The sequence below is a fragment of the Nerophis ophidion genome, linkage group LG02 (genome assembly GCF_033978795.1).
Source record: "Nerophis ophidion isolate RoL-2023_Sa linkage group LG02, RoL_Noph_v1.0, whole genome shotgun sequence".
Taxonomy (NCBI): Eukaryota; Metazoa; Chordata; class Actinopteri; order Syngnathiformes; family Syngnathidae; genus Nerophis; species Nerophis ophidion.
Genome location: NC_084612.1, coordinates 71,199,097 through 71,226,238, shown reverse-complemented (window position 1 = coordinate 71,226,238; position 27,142 = coordinate 71,199,097). Strand labels below are relative to the sequence as shown.

Genomic DNA, 27,142 nt, shown 5'->3' with positions numbered 1-27,142 from the left:
CTAGTGGAGGGGGGCCCACTATACACTGCGGTGCAGCCAGGCACACACCGCTGTCATCCCCCGCCAGCGTCTCCTTCCACGGAGACATCTACGTCCCTAGCGGGCTTTCGCACAGCTCCAACGCCGGCTCCACGCCTAGCCCCAACGCCGGCTCCACGCCGAGCCCCAACGCCGGCTCCACGCCGAGCCCCAACGCCGGCTCCACGCCGAGCCCCAACGCCGGCTCCACGCCGAGCCCCAACGCCGGCTCCACGCCGAGCCCCAACGCCGGCTCCACGCCGAGCCCCAACGCCGCCAAGAGCAGCACCACGCCGGGCTTCGTCACCGCCGGCATCCGCTATTCCTCGGCCAGCATTTGCTGCTCCTCGCCCGGCGTCATCTGCCGCTTTCACGCCGCCGATGACGTCTGCCGCTTTCACGCCGCCGATGACGTCTGCCGCTTTCACGCCGCCGATGACGTCTGCCGCTTTCACGCCGCCGATGACGTCTGCCGCTTTCACGCCGCCGATGACGTCTGCCGCTTTCACGCCGCCGATGACGTCTGCCGCTTTCACGCCGCCGATGACGTCTGCCGCTTCCACGCCGCCGATGACGTCTGCCGCTTCCACGCCGTTGATGACGTCTGCCGCTTCCACGCCGGCACCAACATCGGCTCCTCAGCCGCCTCCTGCAGAGGTATCTGTTTTGGCTGCAGCCCCCGCCGCTTTGTCTGCTGTCTCCGGGCCTGCTTCAGCGCGCCCGCCTCCACGTCAGCCGCGGATGTGGCCGTGCCCTGGGCGTCCTCCTCGCGGGATGCACTCGTCTCTTTTTCGGCCAATGATGTGGCTGTTCCGTGGCCGCCCGCCCCGCCAGTTCCAGCGGCGCTCTACGCGCCGTCGCCACCTGACTTTCCCTCGCTGGCTGCGGGGACACGAGGTTTGGCGACCTTCCACCAAATCCTCCTTCCATCCTCCCTTACATTGTGGACATTTTTTTCCATTTTTCTTTTCCAGGGAACATCTGGTATCTGTTCCTTGAGGGGGAGGTCCTGTAACGATCTGTCACTTACTTTCTGATAGTTTTTCGTGTTTTGTACTTTGTTTCCTGTTCAGTGCTCTTATTTTGTCATACTTCCTGTTTACTCCGCTGAGCACTGTTTTTGTCACACTCGCCGTTGATTGGCAGCGGTCCTCAGCTGCGGTCAATCAACATAGGTCTATTTATGTTTCACTCGAGCACTCCTCAGTGCTCGAAGTTAAAACCATGTTGGGAACATCTCCATGCAAGACTGCTTTCTGTTTATATCTTTTACTTTGATGAAATTAAAATCATCTTACCTGCTTTCTGCTCTCCTGGATTTTTGCATACTTGAGGTCACACAACTGCAGCCATGCGACATCCCAACAGCTATTGCACTTTGAGAAACGTTGTTCTTAAACTGTTTGACTATTTGCTCACGCAGTTGTGGACAAAGGGGTGTACCTCGCCCCATCCTTTCTTGTGAAAGACTGAGCATTTTTTGGGAAGATGTTTTTATACCCAATCATGGCACCCACCTGTTCCCAATTAGCCTGCACACCTGTGGGATGTTCCATATAAGTGTTTGATGAGCATTCTTCAACTTTATTAGTATTTATTGCCACCTTTCCCAACTTCTTTGTCACGTGTTGCTGGCATCAAATTCTAAAGTTAATGATTATTTGCACAAAAAAATTTGTTTATCAGTTTGAACATCAAATACGTTGTCTTTGTAGCATATTCAACTGAATATGGGTTGAAAAGGATTTGCAAATCATTGTATTTTGTTTATATTTACATCTAACACAATTTCCCAACTCATATAGAAATGGGGTTTGTAATAGTGAGAGTCCAGTCCATAGTGGATCTAACATAATAGTTAAAGTCCAGTCCATAGTGGATCTAACATAATACTGAAAGTCCAGTCCATAGTGGATCTAACATAATAGTGAGAGTCCAGTCCATAGTGGATCCAACATGATAGTGAGAGTTCAGTCCATAGTGGATCCAACATAATAGTGAGAGTCCAGTCCATAGTGGATCTAACATAATAGTGAGAGTCCAGTCCATAGTGGATCTAACATAATAGTGAGAGTCCGGTCCATAGTGGATCCAACATTATAGTGAGACTCCAGTCCATAGTGGATCTAACATAATAGTGAGAGTCCAGTCCATAGTGGATCTAACATAATAGTGAGAGTCCAGTCCATAGTGGATCCAACATAATAGTGAGAGTCCAGTCCATAGTGGATCCAACATGATAGTGAGACTCCAGTCCATAGTGGATCTAACATAATAGTGAGAGTCCGGTCCATAGTGGATCCAACATGATAGTGAGACTCCAGTCCATAGTGGATCTAACATAATAGTGAGAGTCCGGTCCATAGTGGATCCAATATAATGGCGAGAGTCCCACCCATAGTGGAGCCAGCAGGAGACCATCCCAAGCGGAGACGGGTCATGTCCACAACCGATGCACAGGCGAGCGGTCCACCCCGGGTCCCGACTCTGGACAGCCAGCACTTCCTCCATGGCCACCGGACCTGTGCAGCCCCCGCCCCCCTGCACAGGGGCGAGGGTGGCCGAGGAGAAAAGAAACGGCAGATCAACTGGTCTGAAAAGGGAGTCTATTTGAAGGCCAGAGTATACAAATGAGTTTTAAGATGGGACTTAAATGCTTCTACTTAGGTAGCTTTTCTTGGGAGGGCATTCCAGAGTACTGGAGCCCCAATAGAAAACGCTCTATAGCCCGCAGACTTTCTTTGGGGCTCTGGGAATCACTAATAAGCCGCAGTTCTTTGAACACAGATTTCTTGCCGGGACATATGGTACAATACAATCGGCAAGATAGGATGGCGCTAGACCGTGTAGTATTTTATAGGTAAGTAGTAAAACCTTAAAGTCACATCTTAAGTGCACAGGAAGCCAGTGCAGGTGAGCCAGTACAGGCGTTATATGATCAAAGTGAGAAATGTTGTTTTTAAAACTGCTGGATTTGTTGACAAAGTGGTGACCCTCGCCCTGTCCTTGTTTGTGAATGACTGAGCATTCCACGGAAGCTGCTTTTATACCCAAACATGGCACAGACATGTTCCCAATTAGCCTGTTCACCTGTGGGATGTTCCAAATAAGTGTTTGATGAGCATTCCTCAATGTTCTCAGTCTTTTTTGCCACCCTTGCCTGTCAGGCTTGGACTTGGTCTTGGTTTGTTTTCCCGAGGTGCAAAAGCGAATGGAGTGGAAACGGAGGTGAAGGTAAAGACATCTTTATTTCAACACTAAAACTAAAAACAGGAACCAACAAAAAGCGCGCACAATGGCGGTACAAAAAACCGGGCTATGAAACAAAAGACTAGCACAAAGGCTATAAACTACAAACATGAAACAAAAACACTTGCGCAGTGGCATGAATAACAAAAACTTACGTGGACAAAATGGACAGCATGGCAAGGCATGAAGCGGATAATCGAGGGCGTGAATGAGGTGATGTTGCCACACTGACTAGCTGGTAACTGTGGCTTAAATAATGAACATGATAAGTGAAAACAGGTGTGACACAACACAGGTGAACCGATTGGTCGTTATGGTAACAAAACAGGGAGTGGAAAAAAAAAAAATAACTTAAGAGTCCAAAGGTCAAAAGCACCTGGTATTCCTAGGCAGTCTGCTTAGCTTTGAGAACTGATGAGATTGGGGATGCTCAGGGTAGTATGGGCATACAAAACTCACGATCAGACATGACAGAAAACTAAATCAGTTGGCATGGTAACAAGACAAACAAGGAAATGCAAAACAGAACTAAATGTCCAAAAAAATAAACATAGCATGACCAAAACAAAAACATGAACCAAAGGCGTGACAGAGCCAGCTTTTTTGAAACATGATGCAGGCATCAAATTCCAAATGAGCTAATATCCATCCATCCATTTTCTACCGCTTGTCCCTGCTAATAATTGCAACAAATTAAGTTTTCCAGTTCGAACGTTAAATATCTGGTCTTTGCAGTCTCTTCATTGAATATAAGGTGAAAAGGATTAGCATATGATTGTCTTGTTTTTATTTATGATTTACACAGCGTGCCAACTTTACTGGTTTTGGGGGTTTCTTGAAGAAGAAAAAAAATCATGTTGTGACCCCTTTAAGTGCTAACAGTTTCTTCTGCTTGCCAGGTCTAAAGGAGGAAAAAAGTTTCCTCAATTAAAAAGTACAAAGCTGTCAGCCTGTCAGCTCTGAGTGCAAAGGACACTTTATGTCTGTTTCTGTCCAACATGGCCTCTGGTCCACCTTGCGAGTTTTAGGAGGAGATTGCTTCTGACAGAAGAGTGTCCCCGCTTTTGCACGAGAACCTCGCTTCATTAGCACGCTTCATTACGCCGGTTGTGGACACGACTGCGGCGGGGGCTGGGGTTGGGGGGGGGGGGGGGGGGGGTGGGGGGTAGGTACAGTGGGGCAAAAAAGTATTTAGTCAGCCACCGATTGTGCAAGTTCTCCCACTTAAAATGATGACAGAGTTCTGTAATTTTCATCATAGGTACACTTCAACTGTGAGAGACAGAATGTGAAAAAAAATCCAGGAATTTTAAATAATTTATTTGTAAATTATAGTGGAAAATAAGTATTTGGTCAACCATTCAAAGCTCTAACAGATGGAAGGAGGTTTTGGCTCAAAATCTCACGATACATGGCCCCATTCATTCTTTCCTTAACACGGATCAATCGTCCTGTCCCCTTAGCAGAAAAACAGCCCCAAAGCATGATGTTTCCACCCCCATGCGTCACAGTAGGTATTTGAGATGCGCGGATAGGCAATTATACCATCCGCATCCGCATCACCAAAGTCGTCATCCACCCGCCGTCCACCCGAACCAACATTTTATCAGGACCGTCCCCGCCTGCCAACCGCCCGCTGAAATACATCAGAGGTTGTCCACCTTTACCACTCACAGAGCTATTTAAACCTGTTTCACAGAGTAATGAAGACAATTGGGGCCGCTAACGTTCCCACGACTATCCAATAGCGTTGATCCTGATGACAAGAATAAGGGTGTGCTGTGAAACCGTTGCCTTAGACAACTTCAACAACATGTACGAACCGATTGTTGGTCCGGCAACATGTTGTGTGTGCAGCTTCCGCAATTACACGTACAAGATTGAAAGGCATACTGGGTGACACAGAGTACACTGCTGGTTGTGATATAAACAACTTTAACACTCTTAGTAATATGCGCCACGCTGTGAAGCCACACCCAACGAGATATACAAACACATTTCGGGAGAACATCCTCACAGTAACACAACATAAACGCAACACAGCAAATACCCATAATCCTTTGTATCCGTGATAATTCCTGAAGATATTTTACACCCCCGCGCCCCCAACCCCGCCCACCTTACCGACGCACAGGGGGAAGGTGAAGTGAAGTGAAGTGAATCATATTTGTATAGCGTTTTTCTCAAGTGACTCAAAGCGCTTTACATAGTGACACCCAATATCTAAGTTACATTTAAACCAGTGTGGGTGGCACTGGGAGCAGGTGGGTAAAGTGTCTTGCCCAAGGACACAACGGCAGTAACTAGGATGGCACAAGCGGGAATCGAACCTGCAACCCTCAAGTTGCTGGCACGGCCACTCTACCAACCGAGCTATGCCGCCCCTGGCGGGGTTGGCGGGGTTTGATGCTAGCGGGGTGTATAAAATAGTCAGGATGTTTTCATGAATACAAAGGATTATGGGTATTTGTTGTGTTGCGTTTATGTTGTGTTACTGTGAGGATGTTCTCCCGAAATGTGTTTGTCGTTCTTAATTGGTGTGGCTTCACAGCGTGGCGCATATTACTAAGAGTGTTAAAATTGTTTATATCACAACCATTAGTGTACTCTGTGTCACCCAGTATGCCTTGCAGTCGTGTGCCTGTTGCCGCGGAAACCACACAAGTATGTTGTAGTAGGCGACAAAGTAATGGCTTCATAGCACGCCCTAATACTTATTATCTGGGTGACTACCGGCAGTCATTCAGGAGAATAATAGCATCTCTTATCGTCTTCTTTGCTTTATGACACGGGTCTTAAATGGCTCTTTGAATGGCAAAGGATATCGATCACAGAACCATGCATATCAAATATTTCCGGATGGTTCAACCGCCACCCGCCCGAATCGAATTAAAATCAATTTTTTCGTCATGTCAACCGCCCGACCCGCGGTTTATCCGCGGACTCCACGGATGAGACCGCAAACCGCGCAACCTCTAGTAGGTGTGGTGTTCTTGGGATGCAACTCAGTATTCTTCTTCCTCCAAACACGACGAATTGAGTTTATACCACAAAGTTCTATTTGGGTTTCATCTGACCACATGACATTCTCCCAATCCTCTGCTGTATCATCCATGTATCCGATGGTGATCGTCTGATTGAATATGCGGCCGACCACCTCTGCCCGCCATCTGATAAAACCCTCCGACAATTACGGCCTTATCGGCTGTGGCGGGAGAGGAGCTTGTGGCCTCATTAGGACCAGATTAGAAGTTACACTTGCCTGCCTCGCCGTTGCACATTAGAACCTTCGCAGGGACAGAAGAACTGATCATTCACATACAGTCAAGCAAGGGTCCCCAAGCTTTTTCACTTGGAGGCTATATTTGGGTAGAACGATTTGTATATTTACTGTAAATACCTATTTAGTCAGTCACCAATTGTGCATGTTCTCCCACTTAAAAATATGCCAGAGGCGTGTCATTTTCATCACAGGTATACCTCAACTATAAGAGACAGAATGAGAGGGAAAAAAATCCAGAAAATCACATTCTCTGATTTTTAAAGGGGAACATTATCACAATTTCAAAAGGGTTAAAAACAATAAAAATCAGTTCCCAGTGGCTCGTTGTATTTTTTGAAGTTTTTTTCAAAATTTTACCGGTCTCGGAATATCCCTAAATAAAGCTTTAAAGTGCCTTATTTTCGCTCAGTGCTGCCAATGTAAACAAACAATGGGAATACCACAGCAAGATATAGCGACATTAGCTCGGATTCAAACTCGGATTTCAGCGACTTAAGCGATTCAACAGATTACGCATGTATTGAAACAGATGGTTGGAGTATGAAAATATTGAAGAAGAAACTGAAGCTATTGAGCGAATAGCTATTGACGCTATTCATAGCCATAGCATGACCGAATAGCTGCGTTAGCATCGCCGGTAAAATGCGCAGACCAAACGATCAGGACTTTCGCATCTTTTGACACTGGAGCAACTTAAATCCGTCGATTGGTAAGTGTTTTTTTCGCATTAAATGTGGGTGGGAGGAAACGTAATATAGTTGCAAATGCATCTACAGGTTATCCATACATCTCTGTACCATGTCTGCTTTAGCACCTCCGGTAAATAGCATGTTAGCATCGATTAGCGTAGCATGTTAACATCGATTAGCTGGCAGTCAACATCAACAAAACTCACCTTTGTGATTTCGTTGACTATCGTTGCAAATGCATCTGCAGGTTATCCATACATCTCTGTGCCATGTCTGCCTTAGCATCGCCGGTCAAATGTGGAGACACTCCGGCACATTCAATGGGGTTCTGGCGGCAGACACTTTGGCATCTTCGGGCCAGTGGTGCAACTTGAATCCCTCCCTGTTAGTGTTGTTACGTCCTCCGACAACACACCGTCGAGGCATGATGTCTCCAAGGTTCCAAAAAATAGTAAAAAAAACGGAAAATAACAGAGCTGAGACCCGGTGTTTGTAATGTGTTGAAAATGAAAATGGTGGGTGTGTTACCTCGGCGACGTCACATTCTGACATCATCGCCTCCAGCGCGATAAACAGAAAGGTGTTTAATTCGCCAAAATTCAGCCATTTAGAGTTCGGAAATCGGTTAAAAAAATAGATGGTCTTTTTTCTGCACCATCAAGGTATATATTGACGCTTACATAGGTCTGGTGATAATGTTCCCCTTTAAGGGTGCATAGGAGTTTGCCCAACCAGTCTACATGTGCTTTGTGGACTTGGAGAAGGCATTCGACCGTGTCCCCTGGGAAGTCCTGTGGGGAGTGCTCAGAGAGTATGGGGTATCGGACTGTCTGATTGTGGCGGTCCGCTTCCTGTACGATCAGTGTCAGAACTTAGTCCGCAATGCCGGCAGTAAGTCGGACACGTTTCCAGTGAGGGTTGGACTCCGCCAAGGCTGCCCTTTGTCACGATTCTGTTTATAACTTTTATGGACAGAATTTCTAGGCGCAGTCAAGGCGTTGAGGGGATCCGGTTAGGTGGCTGCAGAATTAGGTCTCTGCTTTTTGCAGATGATGTGGTCCTGATGGCTTCATCTGGCCTGGATCTTCAGCTCTCACTGGATCGGTGAAGCGACCGAAATGAGAATCAGCACCTCCAAGTCCGAGTCCATGGTTCTCGCCCGGAAAAGGGTGGAATGCCATCTCCGGGTTGGGGAGGAGACCCTGCCCCAAGTGGAGGAGTTCAAGGACCTAGGAGTCTTGTTCACGAGTGAGAGAAGAGTGGATCGTGAGATCGACAGGCGGCTCGGTGCAGCGTCTTCAGTAATGCGGACGTTGTACCGATCCGTTGTGGTGAAGAAGGAGCTGAGCCGGAAGGCAAAGCTCTCAATTTACCGGTCGATCTCGCCCGGAAAAGGGTGGAATGCCATCTCCGGGTTGGGGAGGAGACCCTGCCCCAAGTGGAGGAGTTCAAGTACCTAGGAGTCTTGTTCACGAGTGAGGGAAGAGTGGATCGTGAGATCGACAGGCGGATCAGTGCAGCGTCTTCAGTAATGCGGACGTTGTACCGATCCGTTGTGGTGAAGAAGGAGCTGAGCCGGAAGGCAAAGCTCTCAATTTACCGGTCGATCTACCTTCCCATCCTTACCTATGGTCATGAGCTTTGGGTTATAACCGAAAGGATAAGATCACGGGTACAAGCGGCCGAAATGAGTTTCCTCCGCCGTGTGGTGGGTCTCTCCCTTAGAGATAGGGTGAGAAGCTCTGCCATCCGGGAGGAACCCAAAGTAAAGCCGCTGCTCCTTCACATCGAGAGGAGCCAGATGAGGTGGTTCGGGCATCTGGTCAGGATGCCACCCGAACGCCTCCCTAGGGAGGTGTTTAGGGCACGTCCAACTGGTAGGAGGCCACGGGGAAGACCCAGGACACGTTGAGAAGACTATGTCTCCCGGCTGGCCTGGGAACGCCTCGGGATCCCCCGGGAAGAGCTAGACGAAGTGGCTGGGGAGAGGGAAGTCTGGGTTTCCCTGCTTAGGCTGTTGCCCCCGCGACCCGACCTCGGATAAGCGGAAGAAGATGGATGGATGATGGTGACACGTTAGTATGCGTGTACAACAGATGTGACAGCGTCAGTACGCTAACTTCCCAACGAGCTGTGCAGGACAGTGAGTTGACAGCTTTCGGCTTTTAGCTCGTTGCCTAGCGCCGTCGTTTGGTGGGGATTGGTGGTGGGCGGTAGGAACCCAGGGCTGGACTGAACAGAGCACCACTATTGGGTTGGTACCGTGACCCGGATTTGATGCAAGCAAAAATTATAAAATGGGCCAATTGAGTACCATCCCTATTGGCGTATTCGCAATAATCCTAAAGTATTATCCTGACTATGTCTTTTGGTGTGTTTTGTTACGCAATAGCAGTAATTTGACGCGTCCTCCTTTTCATGTGCCAACAAAATCACTCAAATATCCAACAGTAGCATGAGAGCGCCACATGAAATCTTAATGCCCGCGTCACACGCCATCATCTCTTCTTCCTGCCATTTGTCATTCGCTCTTTTCCCGGAACATTCCTCCACTCGCAGCGATGAAGTCTGGCTGGCGGTCGGCGCTCTTGCACGGCCGCACATCTCTGGCCGTGTTTCCGTCTGAGTCCACACCAGAGTTTCATCCGACTTGTCGTCCCGGCTGACGAAGGAGCCCTCGGGCTTTATTATTTATCTAATCAGCAGCCACTTGGCTTTAGCATTTTTCTGTTTGTCTACCCCGTCTTTGTCAACTCCATCCACACGTCTCGTGACACCACGCACATTGCTGAGACGCAGTGACGTGCGGTGACGTTCATGGCTGGTGAGGCACTGACTTCATCACAGTCAGATTTATAAACATATGAACCCTAAAGAGTATCTTATTCACCATTTGATTGGCAGCAGTTAACGGTTTATGTTTAGAAGCTCATACCAGCATTCTTTACACATACAAACTGTAGCACTTTTAATAGGAAAAACGTTATCATGGTCTTACCTTTACTTATAAATGCTCGTCACGGCTGAGACGCAAGATCAATCAATCAATCAATGTTTATTTATATAGCCCCAAATCACAAATGTCTCAAAGGACTGCGACATCCTCGGAAGAACCCACGAAAGGGCAAGGAAAACTCACACCCAGTGGGCAGGGAGAATTCACATCCAGTGGGACGCCAGTGACAATGCTGACTATGAGAAACCTTGGAGAGGACCTCAGATGTGGGCAACCCCCCCCCCCTCCCCCTCTAGGGGACCGAAAGCAATGGATGTCGAGCGGGTCTAACATGATACTGTGAAAGTTCAATCCATAGTGGCTCCAACACAGCCGCGAGAGTTCAGTTCAAGGCGGATCCGAGACAGCAGCGAGAGTCCCGTCCACAGGAAACCATCCCAAGCGGAGGCGGATCAGCAGCGTGGAGATGTCCCCAACCGATACACAGGCGAGCGGTCCATCCTGGGTCCCGACGAGCGGTCCATCCTGGGTCTCGACTCTGGACAACCAGTACTTCATCCATGGTCATCGGACCAGACCCCTTCCACAAGGGAGGGGGGGACATAGGAGAAAAAAGAAAAGAAGCAGCAGATCAACTGGTCTACAAAGGAGGTCTATTTAAAAGCTAGAGTATACAGATGAGTTTTAAGGTGAGACTTAAATGCTTCTACTGAGGTAGCATCTCAAATTGTTACCGGGAGGGCATTCCAGAGTACTGGAGCCCGAACGGAAAACGCTCTATAGCCCGCAGACTTTTTTGGGGCTTTAGGAATCACTAATAAGCCGGAGTCCTTTGAACGCAGATTTCTTGCCGGGACATATGGTACAATAGCTAATATATTTATGAAGAAGATTTGGCTCAGACTTATATAAGGAAGAACTGATCGGTCACATACCGTCAATCAAGGGTTCACAAACTTTTTCACTTGGAGACTATATTTGGGTAGAATAATTTGTATATATTCTGTAAGGGTGGGGGAAAAAATGGATTCGAATACGAAACAAATCGAATACGTTGTGCGATTCAGAATCGATTCTCATTTTTAAAAAATCGATTTTTTATTTTTATTTTTTTATTTTTTTTCAAATCAATCCAACAAACCACTACACAGCAATACCATAACAATGCAATCCAATTCCAAAACCAAACCTGACCCAGCAACACTCAGAACTGCAATAAACAGAGCAATTGAGAGAAGACACAAACACGACACAGAACAAACCAAAAGTAGTGAAACAAAAATGAATATTATCAACAACAGTATCAATATTAGTTATACTTCCAGCATAACAGTGATTAAAAATCCCTCATTGACATTATTGTTTTGTAAAAATAATAAAAAAGAACAATAGTGTCACAGTGGCTTACACTTGCATCGCATCTCATAAGCTTGACAACACACAGTGTCCAATGTTTTCACAAAGATAAAATAAGTCATATTTTTGGTTTGTTTAATAGTTAAAACTAATTTACATGATTTCAATCAGTTGATAAAACATTGTACTTTACAATTATAAAAGTTTTTTTTTTTAAATCTACTATTCTGCTAGCATGTCAGCAGACTGGGGTAAATCCTGCTGAAATCCTATGTATTGAATGAATACAGAATCTTTTTGAATCGGAAAAATATCGTTTTTGAATCGAGAATCGGATCGAAAAAAATCGATATATTATCGAACCGTTACCCAAGAATCGATATTGAATCAAATCGTGGGTCACCCAAAGATTCGCAGCCCTAATATTCTGTATTTACGTATGTAGTCAGTCACCAATTGTGCATGTTCTCCCACTTAAAAAGAAGAGAGAGGTATACCTATTTTCATCACAGGTATACCTCAACTATAAATGAGAGAAAAAAATCCAGAAAATCACATTATCTGATTTTTAAATAATTTATTTGCAAATTATGGTTGAAAATAAGAATTTGGTCAAAAAAATTGCATCTCAATATTTTGTTATAAACCCTTTGTTTGCATTGACAGAGGTCAAACTTTTTCTGGGAGTCTTCACAAGGTTTTTACATACTGTTGCTGGTTTTTTGGCCCATTCCTCCATGCAGATTTCCTCTAGAGCAGTGATGTTTTGGGGCTGTTGCTGGGCAACATGGACTTTCAACCCGCTCCAAAGATCTGGGTACTTGCTAAGCCACTCTAGGATAAATTGCTTCTTACAAAACCATTCATTCGTTGCCAGGCGTTGCGTTTGGGATCATTGTCATGCTGAAAGACCCACAGTACATGGCCCCATTCATTCTTTCCTTTACACGGATCAGTCGTCCTGGTCCCTTTGCAGAAAAATAGCCCCAAAACATCATGATTCCACCCCCATGCTTCACAGTAGGTATGGTGTTCTTTAGATGCAACTCGGCATTCCTTTGACTCCAAACACAACAAGTTGAGTTTTTACCAAAATGTTTTATTTTGGTTTCATATGACCATATAAACATTATGATTTCCGACCAATCTAAGTCTTGCTCTAGATTTGACCAATCTAAATCTCAGATTAGATCTGACTGATCTAAGTCTAATAATATATCTGAACAATCCAAGTCTAAGACTAGATCTGACCAATCTAAGTCTAAGACTAGCTCCGACCAATCTAGGACTAAGACTAGATCTGACCAATTTAAGTCGTATACTATCTCTGACCAATCTAAGTCTTAGACTAGATTTGACCAATCTAAGTCTCAGATTAGATTTGACCAATCTAAGTCTAATACTAGATCTGAACAATCGAAGTCAAAGACTAGATCTGACCAATCTAAATCTAAGACTAGCTCCGACCAATCTAAGACTAAGACTAGATCTGACCAATTTAAGTCTTACACTATCTCTGACCAATCTAAATGTAATTCTATCTCTGACCAATCTAAGTTTTAAGACTAGATTTGACCAATCTCAGTCTAATACTAAAACTGACCAATCTATGTCAAAGACTAGATCTAACCAATCTAAATCTAAGACTAGATTTGGCCAGTCTAAGTCTCAGACTCGAGCTGACCAATCTACTTCTAAGACTATATCTGACCAATCTTAGTCTAATGCTATCTCTGACCAAACTAAGTCTTAAACTAGATCTGACCAATCTAAGTCTAATACTAGATCTGACCAATCTAAGTCTAAGACTGGATCTGACCAATCTAAGTCTAAGACTAAATCTGTCCAATGTAAGTTTTAGACGAGATTTGACCAATCTAAATCTCAGACTACAGTTGACCAATCTACTTCTAAAACTATATCTGACCAATGTAAGTCTAATACTAGCTCTGACCAATCTAAGTCCTGGACTAGATTTGACCAATCCAAGTCTAATACTAGATTTGACCAAAACTAAGTCTAATACTAGATCTGACCAATCTAAGTCTAAGACTTGATCTTACCAATCTAAGTCTAAACTCCGACCAATCTACTTCTAAGACTATATCTGACAAATCTAAGTCTAATACTATCTCTGACCAATATAAGTCTTAGACTAGATTTGACCAATCCAAGTCTAAGACTAGATCTGACCAATCTAAGACTAGATTTGACCAATTCTAAGTCTAATACTAGATATGACCAATCTAAGTCCAAGACTGGATCTTACCAATCTAAGTCTAAGACTAGCTCCGACCAAACTAAGATATAAGACCAGCTCCGACCAATCTACTTATAAGACTATATCTGACTAATCTAAGTGTAATACTATCTCTGACCAATCTAAGTCCAAGACTGGGTCTTACCAATCTAAGTCTAAGACTAACTCCGACCAATCTACTTCTAAGACTAAATCCGACAAATCTAAGTCTAATACTATCTCTGACCAATGTAAATCTTACACTAGATTTGACCAATCCAAGTCCAAGACTAAATCTGACCAATCTAAATCTAAGACTATATCTGACCAATCTAAGTCCAAGACTAGATCTGACCAATCTAAGGCTAAGACTAGCTCAGACCAATCTAAGTCTAAGACTAGCTCTGACCAATCTACTTCTAAGACTATAACTGACCAATTTAAGTCTAATACTATCTCTGACCAATCTAAATCTTAATACAAAAACTGACCAATCTAAGTCAAAAACTAGATCTAACCAATCTAAGTCCAAGACTAGCTCCGACCAATCTACTTCTAAGACAATATCTGACCAATCTAAGTCTAATACTATCTCTGACCAATCTAAGTCTTAATACTAGATTTGACCAATCTAAGTAAAAAACTAAATCTAACCAATCTAAGTCTAAGACTAGATCTGACCAATCTAAGTCCAAGACTAGATCTGACCAATCTAAGGCTAAGACTAGCTCAGACCAATCCAAGTCTAAGACGAGATCTGACCAATCTAAGACTAGATTTGACCAATTTTAAGTCTAATACTAGATCTGACCAATCTAAGTCCAAGACTGGATCTTACCAATCTAAGTCTAAGACCAGCTCTGACCAAACTAAGTCTAATACTATCTCTGACCAATCTAAGTCTTAATACTAGATTTGACCAATCTAAGTCTAATACTAAAACTGACCAATCTAAGTCAAAAACTAGATCTAACCAATCTAAGTCTAAGACTAGATCTGACCAATCTAAGTCCAAGACTAGATCCGACCAATCTAAGGCTAAGACTAGCTCAGACCAATCAAAGTCTAAGACGAGATCTGACCAATCTAAGACTAGATTTGACCAATTTTAAGTCTAATACTAGATCTGACCAATCTAAGTCCAAGACTGGATCTTACCCATCTAAGTCTAAGACCAGCTCTGACCAAACTAAGTCTAATACTATCTCTGACCAATCTAAGTCTTAATACTAGATTTGACCAATCTAAGTCTAATACTAAAACTGACCAATCTAAGTCAAAAACTAGATCTAACCAATCTAAGTCTAAGACTAGCTCCGAACAATCTACTTCTAAGACAATATCTGACCAATCTAAGTCTAATACTATCTCTGACCAATCTAAGTCTTCGACTAGATTTGACCAATCCAAGTCTAAGACTAAATCCGACCAATCTAAATCTAAGACCAATCTAAGTCCAAGACTAGATCTGACCAATCGAAGGCTAAGACTAGCTCAGACCAATCTAAGTCTAAGACTAGCTCTGACCAATCTACTTCTAAGACTATAACTGACCAATCTAAGTCTAATACTATCTCTGACCAATCTAAGTCTTAATACTAGATTTGACCAATCTAAGTAAAAAACTAAATCTAACCAATCTAAGTCTAAGACTAGATCTGACCAATCTAAGTCCAAGACTAGATCTGACCAATCTAAGGCTAAGACTAGCTCAGACCAATCCAAGCCTAAGACTAGATCTGACCAATCTAAGACTAGATTTGACCAATTTTAAGTCTAATACTAGATCTGACCAATCTAAGTCCAAGACTGGATCTTACCAATCTAAGTCTAAGACCAGCTCTGACCAAACTAAGTCTAATACTATCTCTGACCAATCTAAATCTTAATACTAGATTTGACCAATCTAAGTCTAATACTAAAACTGACCAATCTAAGTCAAAAACTAGATCTAACCAATCTAAATCTAAGATTAGCTCGGAACAATCTACTTCTAAGACAATATCTGACCAATCTAAGTCTAATACTATCTCTGACCAATCTAAGTCTTAGACTAGATCTGACCAATCTAAGTCTAAGACTGTATCTGACCAATGTACGTCTTAGCCTACATTTGACCAATCTAAGTCCAAGACTAGTTTTGACCAATATAAGTCTAAGACGGGACCTGACCAATCTAAGTCTTAGCCTAGATTTGACCAATCTAAGTCCAAGACTAGATCTGACCATTTTAAGTCTTATACTATCTCTGACCAATCTAAGTCTAAGAGTATATCTGACCAATCTCAGTCTAAGACTAGATCTGACAAGTTAGTGGATAAATTGTACTTTTGTAATTATTTCCCAATATTTTTCCACAATAACTCAGATATAAGACACACATAAAGTACTCACACTGTTTATAAACATATATGTGATGAGTCACATGTTTATAAACATATATGTGGTGAGTCACATGTTTTGTGTTACCTTTTTCAGGGAAGTTGCAGCCGCTGACAAGAAGCTAAATGACTAATGTCTACCTGTGCTTGTCTGTCCCCTCTGCAGACCATGCTGACTGCCATCTCCATGAGCGCCATCGCCACCAATGGAGTCGTGCCAGGTGGGTGAACAGACGTCGCAGTTTGAGGCCGTCCGCTTCTAAATTCCTCTTTTTTTTATATCTCTCTTTATTTTGGCATGATGCACTTTGGTCAGCACAATGTCCCCGTTTAAAGGCCTACTGAAATGAGATTTTCTTATTTAAACGGGGATAGCAGGTCCATTCTATGTGTCATACTTGATCATTTCGCGATATTGAAAGGATTTAGTAGAGAACATCGACGATAAAGTTCGCAACTTTTGCTCGCTAATAAAAAAGCCTTGCCTGTACCGGAAGTAGCAGACGATGTGCGCGTGACGTCACGGGTTGTGGAGCTCCTCACATCTGGACATTGTTTATAATCATGGACACCAGCAGCAAGTGCAATTTGGACCGAGAAAGCGACAATTTCCCCATTAATTTGAGCGAGAATGAAAGATTTGTGGATGAGGAAAGTTAGAGTGAAGCACTAAAAAAAAAGAAAAAAAAAGGCGACGGCAGTGTGAGCGATTCAGATGTTATTAGACACATTTACTAGGATAATTCTGGAAAATCCCTTATCTGCTTATTGTGTTACTAGTGTTTTAGTGAGATTATAATGTCATACATGAAAGTCGGAGGGCTGCGGTGAACGCCAGTGTCTCTGAGAGAAGCCAATGGAGGAGCCAAGATCACAGCTGCAGGAGGAGGTCGCATAATCCACTCAAGTCTCCGGTAAGAGCCGACTTAAAGGCCTACTGAAACCCACTACTACCGATCACGCAGTCTGATATTTTTTATATCAATTATGAAATCTTAACATTGCAACACATGCCACTATGGCCGGGTTAGTTTACTAAATTGCAATTTTAAATTTCGCGTGAAGTATCCTGTTGAAAACATCGCGGTATGATGACGCGTGCGCGTGAAGTCACGGATTGTGGCAGACATTTTGCTCCAGCACCGATCCCAGCTATAAGTCGTCTGCTTTAATCGCATAATTACACAGTATTCTGGACCTCTGTGTTGCTGAAATCTTTTGCAATTTTTTTCTATTAATAATGGAGACGTCAAAGAAGAAAGATGTAGGTGGGAAGCGGTTAATTGCGGCCGCCTTTAGCAACACAAACACAGCCGGTGTTTCCTTGTTTACATTCCCAAAAGCTGACGGGGAAGCTTTACTATGGAACAGAGCGGTAAAGCGAACATGGTTCCCTACCACATGTCAACCGGCAGGTTTCGGTGAGAAAAGGGTGGCAAGAAGTCGGCTCTTACCTTATATGAGCGGAGAGTTTGCGTCGTTCTTCCTGCAACTGCGGATTCTCTTGCCTCCTCCCACCGACCGCCCCTGACCGTCGGATGGAGAGGGGGGGGGGGAATCTCAGCCTGGCTGCTTTGCCTCGTCAAGAAAGGCGGCATCCCACGGAGACACTGGTGGTCACCACACCCTTGTCCACACGCCTACGACTTTCAGGTACGACCATATGATCTCACTAAAACACTAGTAGCACAATAAGCAGATAAGGGATTTTCCAAAATTATCCTAGTAAATTTGTCTAATAACATCTGCATCACTCCCACTGCCCTCGTCTTTTTTTTTTCTAGTCCTTCACTCCCACTTTCCTCATCGACAAATCTTTCATCTTCGCTCAAATTAATGGGGAAATCGTCACTTTCTTGGTCTGAATTGCTCTAGCTGCTGCTGGCCATGATTGTAAACAATGTGAGGATGTGAGGAGCTCCACAACCCGTGACATCACGCGCACATCGTCTGCTACTTCCGGTACAGGCAAGGCTTTTTTATTAGCCACCAAAAGTTGCAGACTTTATCGTCGATGTTCTCTACTAAATCCTTTCAGGAAAAATATGGCAATATCGCGAAATGACCAAGTATGACACATAGAATGGACCTGCTATCCCCGTTTAAATAAGAAAATCTCATTTCAGTCGGCCTTTTATATCACAATTGTCCCATCCAAAAACTTACTGGTTGACCGCTCTGTGTTAAAGCTCCACAACAAACAAAGAAACACCAGCTGTGTTTCGGTTGCTAAAGGCAGCTGCAATCCACCGCTTTCCACCAACAGCATTCTTCTTTGACGTCTCCATTATTAACTGAACAAATTGCAAAAGATTCAGCAACACAGTTGTCCAGAATACTGTGTAATTATGCGATGAAAAGAGACGACTTTTAGCCGTGTGTGGTGCTGGGCTAATATGTCCGCTACAACCCGAGACGTCACAAACATGCGTCATCATACACGTCATCATTCTGCAACGTTTTCAACAACAAACTCCGCGGGAAATTAAACATTTTAATTTAGTAAACTAAAAAGGCCGTATTGGCATGTGTTGCAATGTTAATATTTCATAGAATGGACCTGCTATCCCCGTTTAAATAAGAACATCTCATTTCAGTAGGCCTTTAATATCACAATTGTCCCATCCAAAAACTTGCTGGTTGACGTAGAGAAACATGTTCGCTTGACCGCTCTGTGTTAAAGCTCCACAACAAACAAAGAAACACCGGCTGTGTTTCGGTTGCTAAAGGCAGCTGCAATCCACCGCTTTCCACCAACAGCATTCTTCTTTGACGTCTCCATTATTAACTGAACAAATTGCAAAAGATTCAGCAACACAGTCGTCCAAAATACTGTGTAATTATGCGATGAAAAGAGACGACTTTTAGCTGTGTGTGGTGCTGGGCTAATATGTCCGCTACAACCCGAGACGTCACAAACACGCGTCATCATACACGTCATCATTCCGCAACGTTTTCAACAAGAAACTCGGCGGGAAATTTTAAATTTAAATTTAGTAAACTAAAAAGGCCGTATTGGCATGTGTTGCAATGTTAATATTTCATAGAATGGACCTGCTATCCCCGTTTAAATAAGAAAATCTCATTTCAGTAGGCCTTTAATATCACAATTTTCCCATCCAAAAACTTGCTGGTTGACGTAGAGAAACATGTTCGCTTGACCGCTTTGTGTTAAAGCTTCACAACAAACAAAGAAACACCGACTGTGTTTCGGTTGCTAAAGGCAGCTGCAATCCACCGCTTTCCACCAACAGCATTCTTCTTTGACGTCTCCATTATTAACTGAACAAATTGCAAAAGATTCAGCAACACGGTTGTCCAAAATACTGTGTAATTATGCGATGAAAAGAGACGACTTTTAGCCGTGTGTGGTGCTGGGCTAATATGTCCGCTACAACCCGAGACGTCACAAACACGCGTCATCATACACGTCATCATTCCGCAACGTTTTCAACAACAAACTCCGCGGGAAATTAAACATTTTAATTTAGTAAACTAAAAAGGCCGTATTGGCATGTGTTGCAATGTTAATATTTCATAGAATGGACTTGCTATCCCTGTTTGAATAAGAACATCTCATTTCAGTAGGCCTTTAATATCACAATTGTCCCATCCAAAAACTTGCTGGTTGACGTAGAGAAACATGTTCGCTTCACCGCTCTGTGTTAAAGCTTCACAACAAACAAAGAAACACCAGCTGTGTTTCGGTTGATAAAGGCAGCTTCAATCCATTGCTTTCCACCAACAGCATTCTTCTTTGACGTCTCCATTATTAACTGAACAAATAGCAAAAGATTCAGCAACACAGATGTCCAGAATACTGTGTAATTATGCGATGAAAAGAGATGACTTTTAGCCGTGTGTGGTGCTGGGGTAATATATCCGCTCCAACCAATAACGTCACAAGCACGCGTCATCATACACGTCATCATTCCGCGACGTTTTCAACAAGAAACTCGGCGGGAAATTTAACGTTTTAATTTAGTAAACTAAAAAGGCCGTATTGGCATGTGTTGCAATGTTAATATTTCATAGAATGGACCTGCTATCCCGGTTTAAATAAGAACATCTCATTTCAGTAGGCCTTTAATATCACAATTTTCCCATCCAAAAACTTGCTGGTTGACGTAGAGAAACATGTTCGCTTGACCGCTCTGTGTTAAAGCTTCACAACAAACAAAGAAACACCAGCTGTGTTTCGGTTGATAAAGGCAACTGCAATCCATTGCTTTCCACCAACAGCATTCTTCTTTGACGTCTCCATTATTAATTATACAAATTGCAAAAGATTCAGCAACACGGTCGTCCAGAATACTGTGTAATTATGCGATGAAAAGAGATGACTTTTAGCCGTGTGTGGTGCTGGGGTAATATATCCGCTCCAACCAATAACGTCACAAGCACGCGTCATCATACACGTCATCATTCCGCGACGTTTTCAACAAGAAACTCGGCGGGAAATTTAACGTTTTAATTTAGTAAACTAAAAAGGCCGTATTGGCATGTGTTGCAATGTTAATATTTCATAGAATGGACCTGCTATCCCGGTTTAAATAAGAACATCTCATTTCAGTAGGCCTTTAATATCACAATTTTCCCATCCAAAAACTTGCTGGTTGACGTAGAGAAACATGTTCGCTTGACCGCTCTGTGTTAAAGCTTCACAACAAACAAAGAAACACCAGCTGTGTTTCGGTTGATAAAGGCAACTGCAATCCATTGCTTTCCACCAACAGCATTCTTCTTTGACGTCTCCATTATTAATTATACAAATTGCAAAAGATTCAGCAACACGGTCGTCCAAAATACTGTGTAATTATGCGATGAAAAGAGACGACTTTTAGCCGTGTGTGGTGCTGGGCTAATATGTCCGCTACAACCCAAGACGTCACAAACACGCGTCATCATACACGTCATCATTCCGCGACGTTTTCAACAAGAAACTCCGCGGGAAATTTAAAATTGTAATTTAGTAAACTAAAAAGGCCGTATTGGCATGTGTTGCAATGTTAATATTTCATAGAATGGACCTGCTATCCCCGTTTAAATAAGAAAATCTCATTTCAGTAGGCCTTTAATATCACAATTGTCCCATCCAAAAACTTGCTGGTTGACGGAGAGAAACATGTTCGCTTGACCGCTTTGTGTTAAAGCTCCACAACAAACAAAGAAACACCGGCTGTGTTTCGGTTGATAAAGGCAGCTTCAATCCATTGCTATCCACCAACAGCATTCTTCTTTGACGTCTCCATTATTAACTGAACAAATTGCAAAAGATTCAGCAACACAGATGTCCAGAATACTGTGTAATTATGCGATGAAAAGAGACGACTTTTAGCCGTGTGTGGTGCTGGGCTAATATGTCCGCTACAACCCGAGACGTCACAAACACGCGTCATCATTCCGCGACGTTTTCAACAAGAAACTCGGCGGGAAATTAAACATTTTAATTTAGTAAACTAAAAGGCCGAATTGGCATGTGTTGCAATGTTAATATTTCATCATTGATATATAAACTATCAGACTGCGTGGGTTTCTGTAGGCCTTTCAAGCCTGGGCGATTACTCTGACTTGTTGTGGCTAAACATTGGTCACACACATTGAAAATAAATAGAAGTTGTGTGCAAGTTTCGGTGTAATGCGACCGTGTTGCAGTCGAGTGGCGGACGTGTCGGGTCGGAGGGAATTAGCAGCTTAGGCAGGAAGTGTGGAAGTGTCAGCCAATTAGAAATCGTGCTGCCGGCATGCTGCCTGTTGTTTATTTATATTCACTTCATTTGCACTGTATTAGAAAAAGCAAGCACAGAAATAGGAGATTAGCAAGTGAAGCATAAGTGGAAATACAAGTACGGGGGAGGCCGCCTGACACCTGCTAATTGCTTCGCAAATGTTTTCCCAATGGCGGGGGGGAATAATTGAATTATCATAAACCTTGTCATCATGTTCTTTCCCCATGTTTTATTAGGTGATATAATACCGTCCAACCCTCACATCCGATGTCACTTGGTTGACAATGTCCCCATAGAAAATGACCGTATTTTCCAGACTATAGAGCGCACCTGAATAGAAGCCGCACTTACTACATTTTAGAAAAAAGCAAATGTTTTATATACGTTCTGAAATGTGTTAGTAACACAGAAATATTCTGTCAATGTTTATTGACATACCTTAATTGTTTCCAAATGTTGTCTGTAATATAGCAGTAAAATGGCTGATCAGACAAAACAGAAGTCATCGTTATGGACCGACGCCAGCAAATTGGTATGCAAATATTTTCCCAATGGCAGGGGGGAATAATTAAGTTATCGTAAACTTTGTCATCATGTTCTTTCCCCGTGTATTATTAGGTGATGTAATACCGTCCAACCCTCACATCCAATGTCACTTGGTTGACTTGGTTGACAATGTCCCCATAGAAAATTACCATATTTTCCAGATTATAAACCGCACTCGCTATAGTTTAGAAGAAAAAAAACATTTTATATACGTTGTGAAATGGGTTATTTACACAGAAATATTCTGTCAATGTTTATTTACATATCTCAATAATGGCAGTAAAACAGCTGATCAGACAAAACATTTTATATACGTTGTGAAATGGGTTATTTATACAGAAGTATTCTTTCAATGTTTATTCACATACCTTAATTTTTCCCAAAAGACTGTCATAAACCTTGTCATCATGTTCATTCCCGTTGTATTATTAGGTGATATAATACCGTCCAACCCTCACATCCAATGTCACTTGGTTGACAATGTCCCCATAGAAAATGACTGTATTTTCCAGACTATAGAGCGCACCTGGATATAAGCTGCACTCACTACATTTTAGAAAAAAGAAAATATTTTATATACGTTCTGAGATGTGTTAGTAACACAGAAATATTCTGTCAATGTTTATTTACATACCTTAGTTGTTTCCAAACGCTGTCTGTAACATGGCAGTAAAACGGCAGATCAGACAAAACAGAAGTCATCGTTATGGACGGATGCCAGCAAATCGGTATGCAAATGTTTTCCCAATGACAGGGGGGAATAATTAAGTTATCGTAAACCTTGTCATCATGTTCTTTCCCCGTGTATTATTAGGTGATGTAATACCGTCCAACCCTCACATCCAATGTCACTTGGTTGACTTGGTTGACAATGTCCCCATAGAAAAGTACCGTATTTTCCAAATTATAAGCCGCACTCGCTACATTTTAGGAGAAAAAAAAACATTTTTTATACGTTGTGAAATGGGTTATTTACACAGAAATATTCTGTCAATGTTTATTTACATATCTTAATAATGGCAGTAAAACGGATAATCAGGCAAAACAGAAATCATCCTTATGGACTGTCATAAACCTTGTCATCACTTTCATTCCCGGTGTATTATTAGGTGATATAATACCGTCCAACCCTCACATCCAATGCCACTTGTTGATTTGGTTGACAATATCCCCATAGAAAATGACCGTATTTTCCAGACTATAGAGCGTACCGGGATATAAGCCGCACTCACTACATTTTAGAAAAAAACTGATATTTTACATATGTTGTAAAATGTTTTTTTTACACAGAAACATTATGTCCATGTTTATTTACATACCTTAATTGTTTCCAAACGGTGTCCGTAACGCGGCAGTAAAACGGCTGATCAGACAAAACAGAAGTTATCGTCATGGACCGACACCAGCATTTTTCCAATGGCAGGGGGGAATAATTGAATTATCATAAACCTTGTCATCATGTTCTTTCCCGCTGTATTATAAGGTGATAAAATACCGTCCAACCCTCACATCCGATGTCACTTGGTTGACAATGTCCCCATAGAAAATGATCGTATTTGCCAGAGTATAAGCCGCACTCGCTATATTTTAGGAGAAAAAAACATTTTATATGCGTTGTGAAATGGGTTATTTACACATAAATATTATGTCAATGTTTATTTACATACCTTATTTTTTTCCAAATGGTGTCTGTAACATGGCAGTAAAACGGCTGATCAGACAAAACAGAAGTCATCGTCATGGACCCACACCCACAGGAGCTGGACGAAGTGGCTGGGGAGAGGGAAGCCTGGGCTTCCCTGCTTAGGCTGCTGCCCCCGCGACCCGACCTCGGATAAGCGGAATAAGATGGCTGGATGGATAAAATTAGACAATGAATCATGTTACCCTTTAAATATTTATGTTTATTTTTCACAAAACAAACTTGTTTGGAGTTTTTGAAGATATATATGTTGGATTTTTATATGATATTACATTTAAAAAGGTATGCAATTGCATGCAGCTCATGTATTTTTTTGTGTGTGTCGAAATGCACCGAAGCAAGAAGATTAAATGGGAAAAATACTTAATTGACGCATGACATTTCCAGGTTTCTGCGGGCCACAAAACAGGATGTGGAGGGCCTTGAGTTGGACACCATTGGCATACGTTGTTGTTAAGCCGGTTGTGCATCTCAGCTGGAGGCAAAAGTCCCAATTTGAAATTTCAGTTCAACTCATTTAAATAATTTGCCAGGTAAAAAAAGTAATAAATCAACTTGTGTTGTTTTTTTGTGCAGCTGGAGGCTCCTACTACATGATATCCCGCTCACTGGGCCCTGAGTTTGGGGGAGCAGTGGGCATCTGCTTCTACCTGGGGACCACCTATGCTGGAGCCATGTATATCCTGGGGGCCATTGAGCTGCTCCTGGTGAGAAACACACTCTGTGCTACTTTATCATTTTGGATGGGATATTTTGTGTTCCAGACAAAACAGATGCACCTTTAGTTCCTCCACCCAAGGAAATTGTCGTAGAAAATAATGTCTTGGAATCGAAACTGCATGCAAAGTCTATACTTGTATAGTACAATACTTGCAAATGAGACACAAGAGTCAGGACTTAAGTCAGAACTTTGGGAAGGCCATTCTGAAACCTTAATTCTAGCCTGATTTAGCCATTGCTTTACCACTTTTGACGTGTGTTTGGGGTCATTGTCCTGTTGGAACACCCAACTATGGTGAGGTTTGTTTTCCCGGAATGCAAAGGAAGGTAAATACATATTTTTAATTTACCTACAAACCCCGTTTCCATATGAGTTGGGAAATTGTGTTGGATGTAAATATAAAAGGAATACAATGATTCGCAAATCCTTTTCAACCCGTATTCAATTGAATGCACTACAAAGCTAAGATATCTGATGTTCAAACTTTTTTGCAAATAATAACTAACTTGGAAATTGTGGTGATATCCTTTACACACTGATGTCGGGGTTTTTTGACGCGGCACCACCTGAGGGATCAAAGGTCCGTAATATCATCGCTTACGTCCAGTGATTTCTCCAGATTCTCAAAATGACAACATATGTTGCTCCAAAACCTGTATGTACCTTTCAGCATTAATGGTGCCTTCACAGATGTGTAAGTCACCCATGCCTTGGGCACTAATGCACCCCCATACCATCACAGATGCTGGCTTTCGAACTTTGTGCCTACGACAATCCGGATGGTTATTTTCCTCTTTGTTCCGGAGGGCACCACGTCCACAGTTTCCTAATATAATTTGAACTGTGGACTCGTCAGACCACAGAACACTTTTCCACTTTGCATCAGTCCATCTTAGATGAGCTCGGGCCCAGCGAAGCTGGCGGCGTTTCTGAATATTGTTGATAAATGGCTGTCGCTTTACATAGTAGAGTTTTAACTTGCACTTACAGATTTAGCGACCAACTGTAGTGTTTGAGAGTGGTTTTATGAAGTGTTCCTGAGCCCATGTGGTGATATCCTTTACACACTGATGTCGGTTTTTGGCGCGGCACCGCCTGAGGGATCAAAGGTCCGTAATATCATCGCTTACGTGCAGTGATTTCTCCAGATTCTCTGAACCTTTTGATGATTTTACGGACCGTAGATGGTAAAATCCCTAAATTCCTAGCCATAGCTCGTTGAGAAATGTTGTTCTAAAACTGTTCGACTATTTGCTTACAAAGTGGTGACCCCTCGCCCCATCCTTGTTTGTGAATCACTTAGCATTTCATGGTAGATGTTTTTATACCCAATCATGGCACCCACCTGTTCCCAATTAGCCTTGCACACCTGTAAGATGTTCCAAATAAGTGTTTGATGAGTATTCCTCAACTTTATCAGTATTTATTCCCACATTTCCCAACTTCTTTGTGACGTGTTGCTGGCATCAAATTCTAAAGTTAATGATTATTTGCACACAAAAAAAAATGTTTATCAGTTCGAACATTGAATATGTTGTCTTTGTAGCATATTCAACTAAATATGGGTTGAAAAGGATTTGCAAATCATTGTATTCCGTTTATATTTACATCTAACACAATTTCCCAACTCATATTGAAACGGGATTTGTAAATGAAATACAATGACTTGGTTTTTATTATTGTAAATACTAGGTCATAAAACCAGTGTCAGTTGAGTCGGTCCATAGGTTGCCTGTAGGGATTTTCAATGTCCAGCAGATGTCAGTATTTAGGGACACAGTATCAATACAGTTTTACAATGCGGCGAAACGCTTCATGACGCCTCATCAACCCATCACTATTATGGCATGAAGAGAATGAACAGAGCGTGGAACAACAACAATGACGCCAGGCCGACTGCCTGGCAACTACAAGCTTAAATAATAGTGACATGATTAACACAGGTGTGTGGGTCCTAAACAAATAAAGTGTGTGAGTATAAACAAGTACAGGTGAAACCAAAGAGTGGTCATGGAAACAAAACAAGAGAGTGAAAAAAACAGGAACTAATGGGGTCTTGAAGCAACATACCGTATTTCCTTGAATTGCCGCCGGGGCGCTGATTAATTTAAAACCTCTTCTCACTCCGGCATTTACCAATGGCATGCGGTAAAGTCAAGCATGCGCTAATTTTTTTAATACCTCTTCTCACTCCAGCGCTTACCAAAGGCATGCGGTAAATTTAGGCCTGCGCTTATAAATTTGAGTGTGATGTAAGGATACCATCATGAAAA

At 42.7% G+C, this 27,142-nt stretch overlaps 1 protein-coding gene across 3 annotated transcripts in view; it reads left to right on the top strand.

Annotated features, from left to right (window-relative positions):
* slc12a5a (solute carrier family 12 member 5a) overlaps positions 1-27,142 on the top strand; it is a 223,447-nt gene that overhangs the window by 151,746 nt on the left and 44,559 nt on the right. For all 3 annotated transcript variants that reach the window (XM_061889886.1, XM_061889895.1, XM_061889876.1), the window contains exons 5-6: positions 16,338-16,392; positions 24,725-24,855. In XM_061889886.1, coding sequence (XP_061745870.1) covers positions 16,338-16,392; positions 24,725-24,855 — 186 coding nt within the window. The remainder of the gene's footprint in view (positions 1-16,337; positions 16,393-24,724; positions 24,856-27,142) is intronic.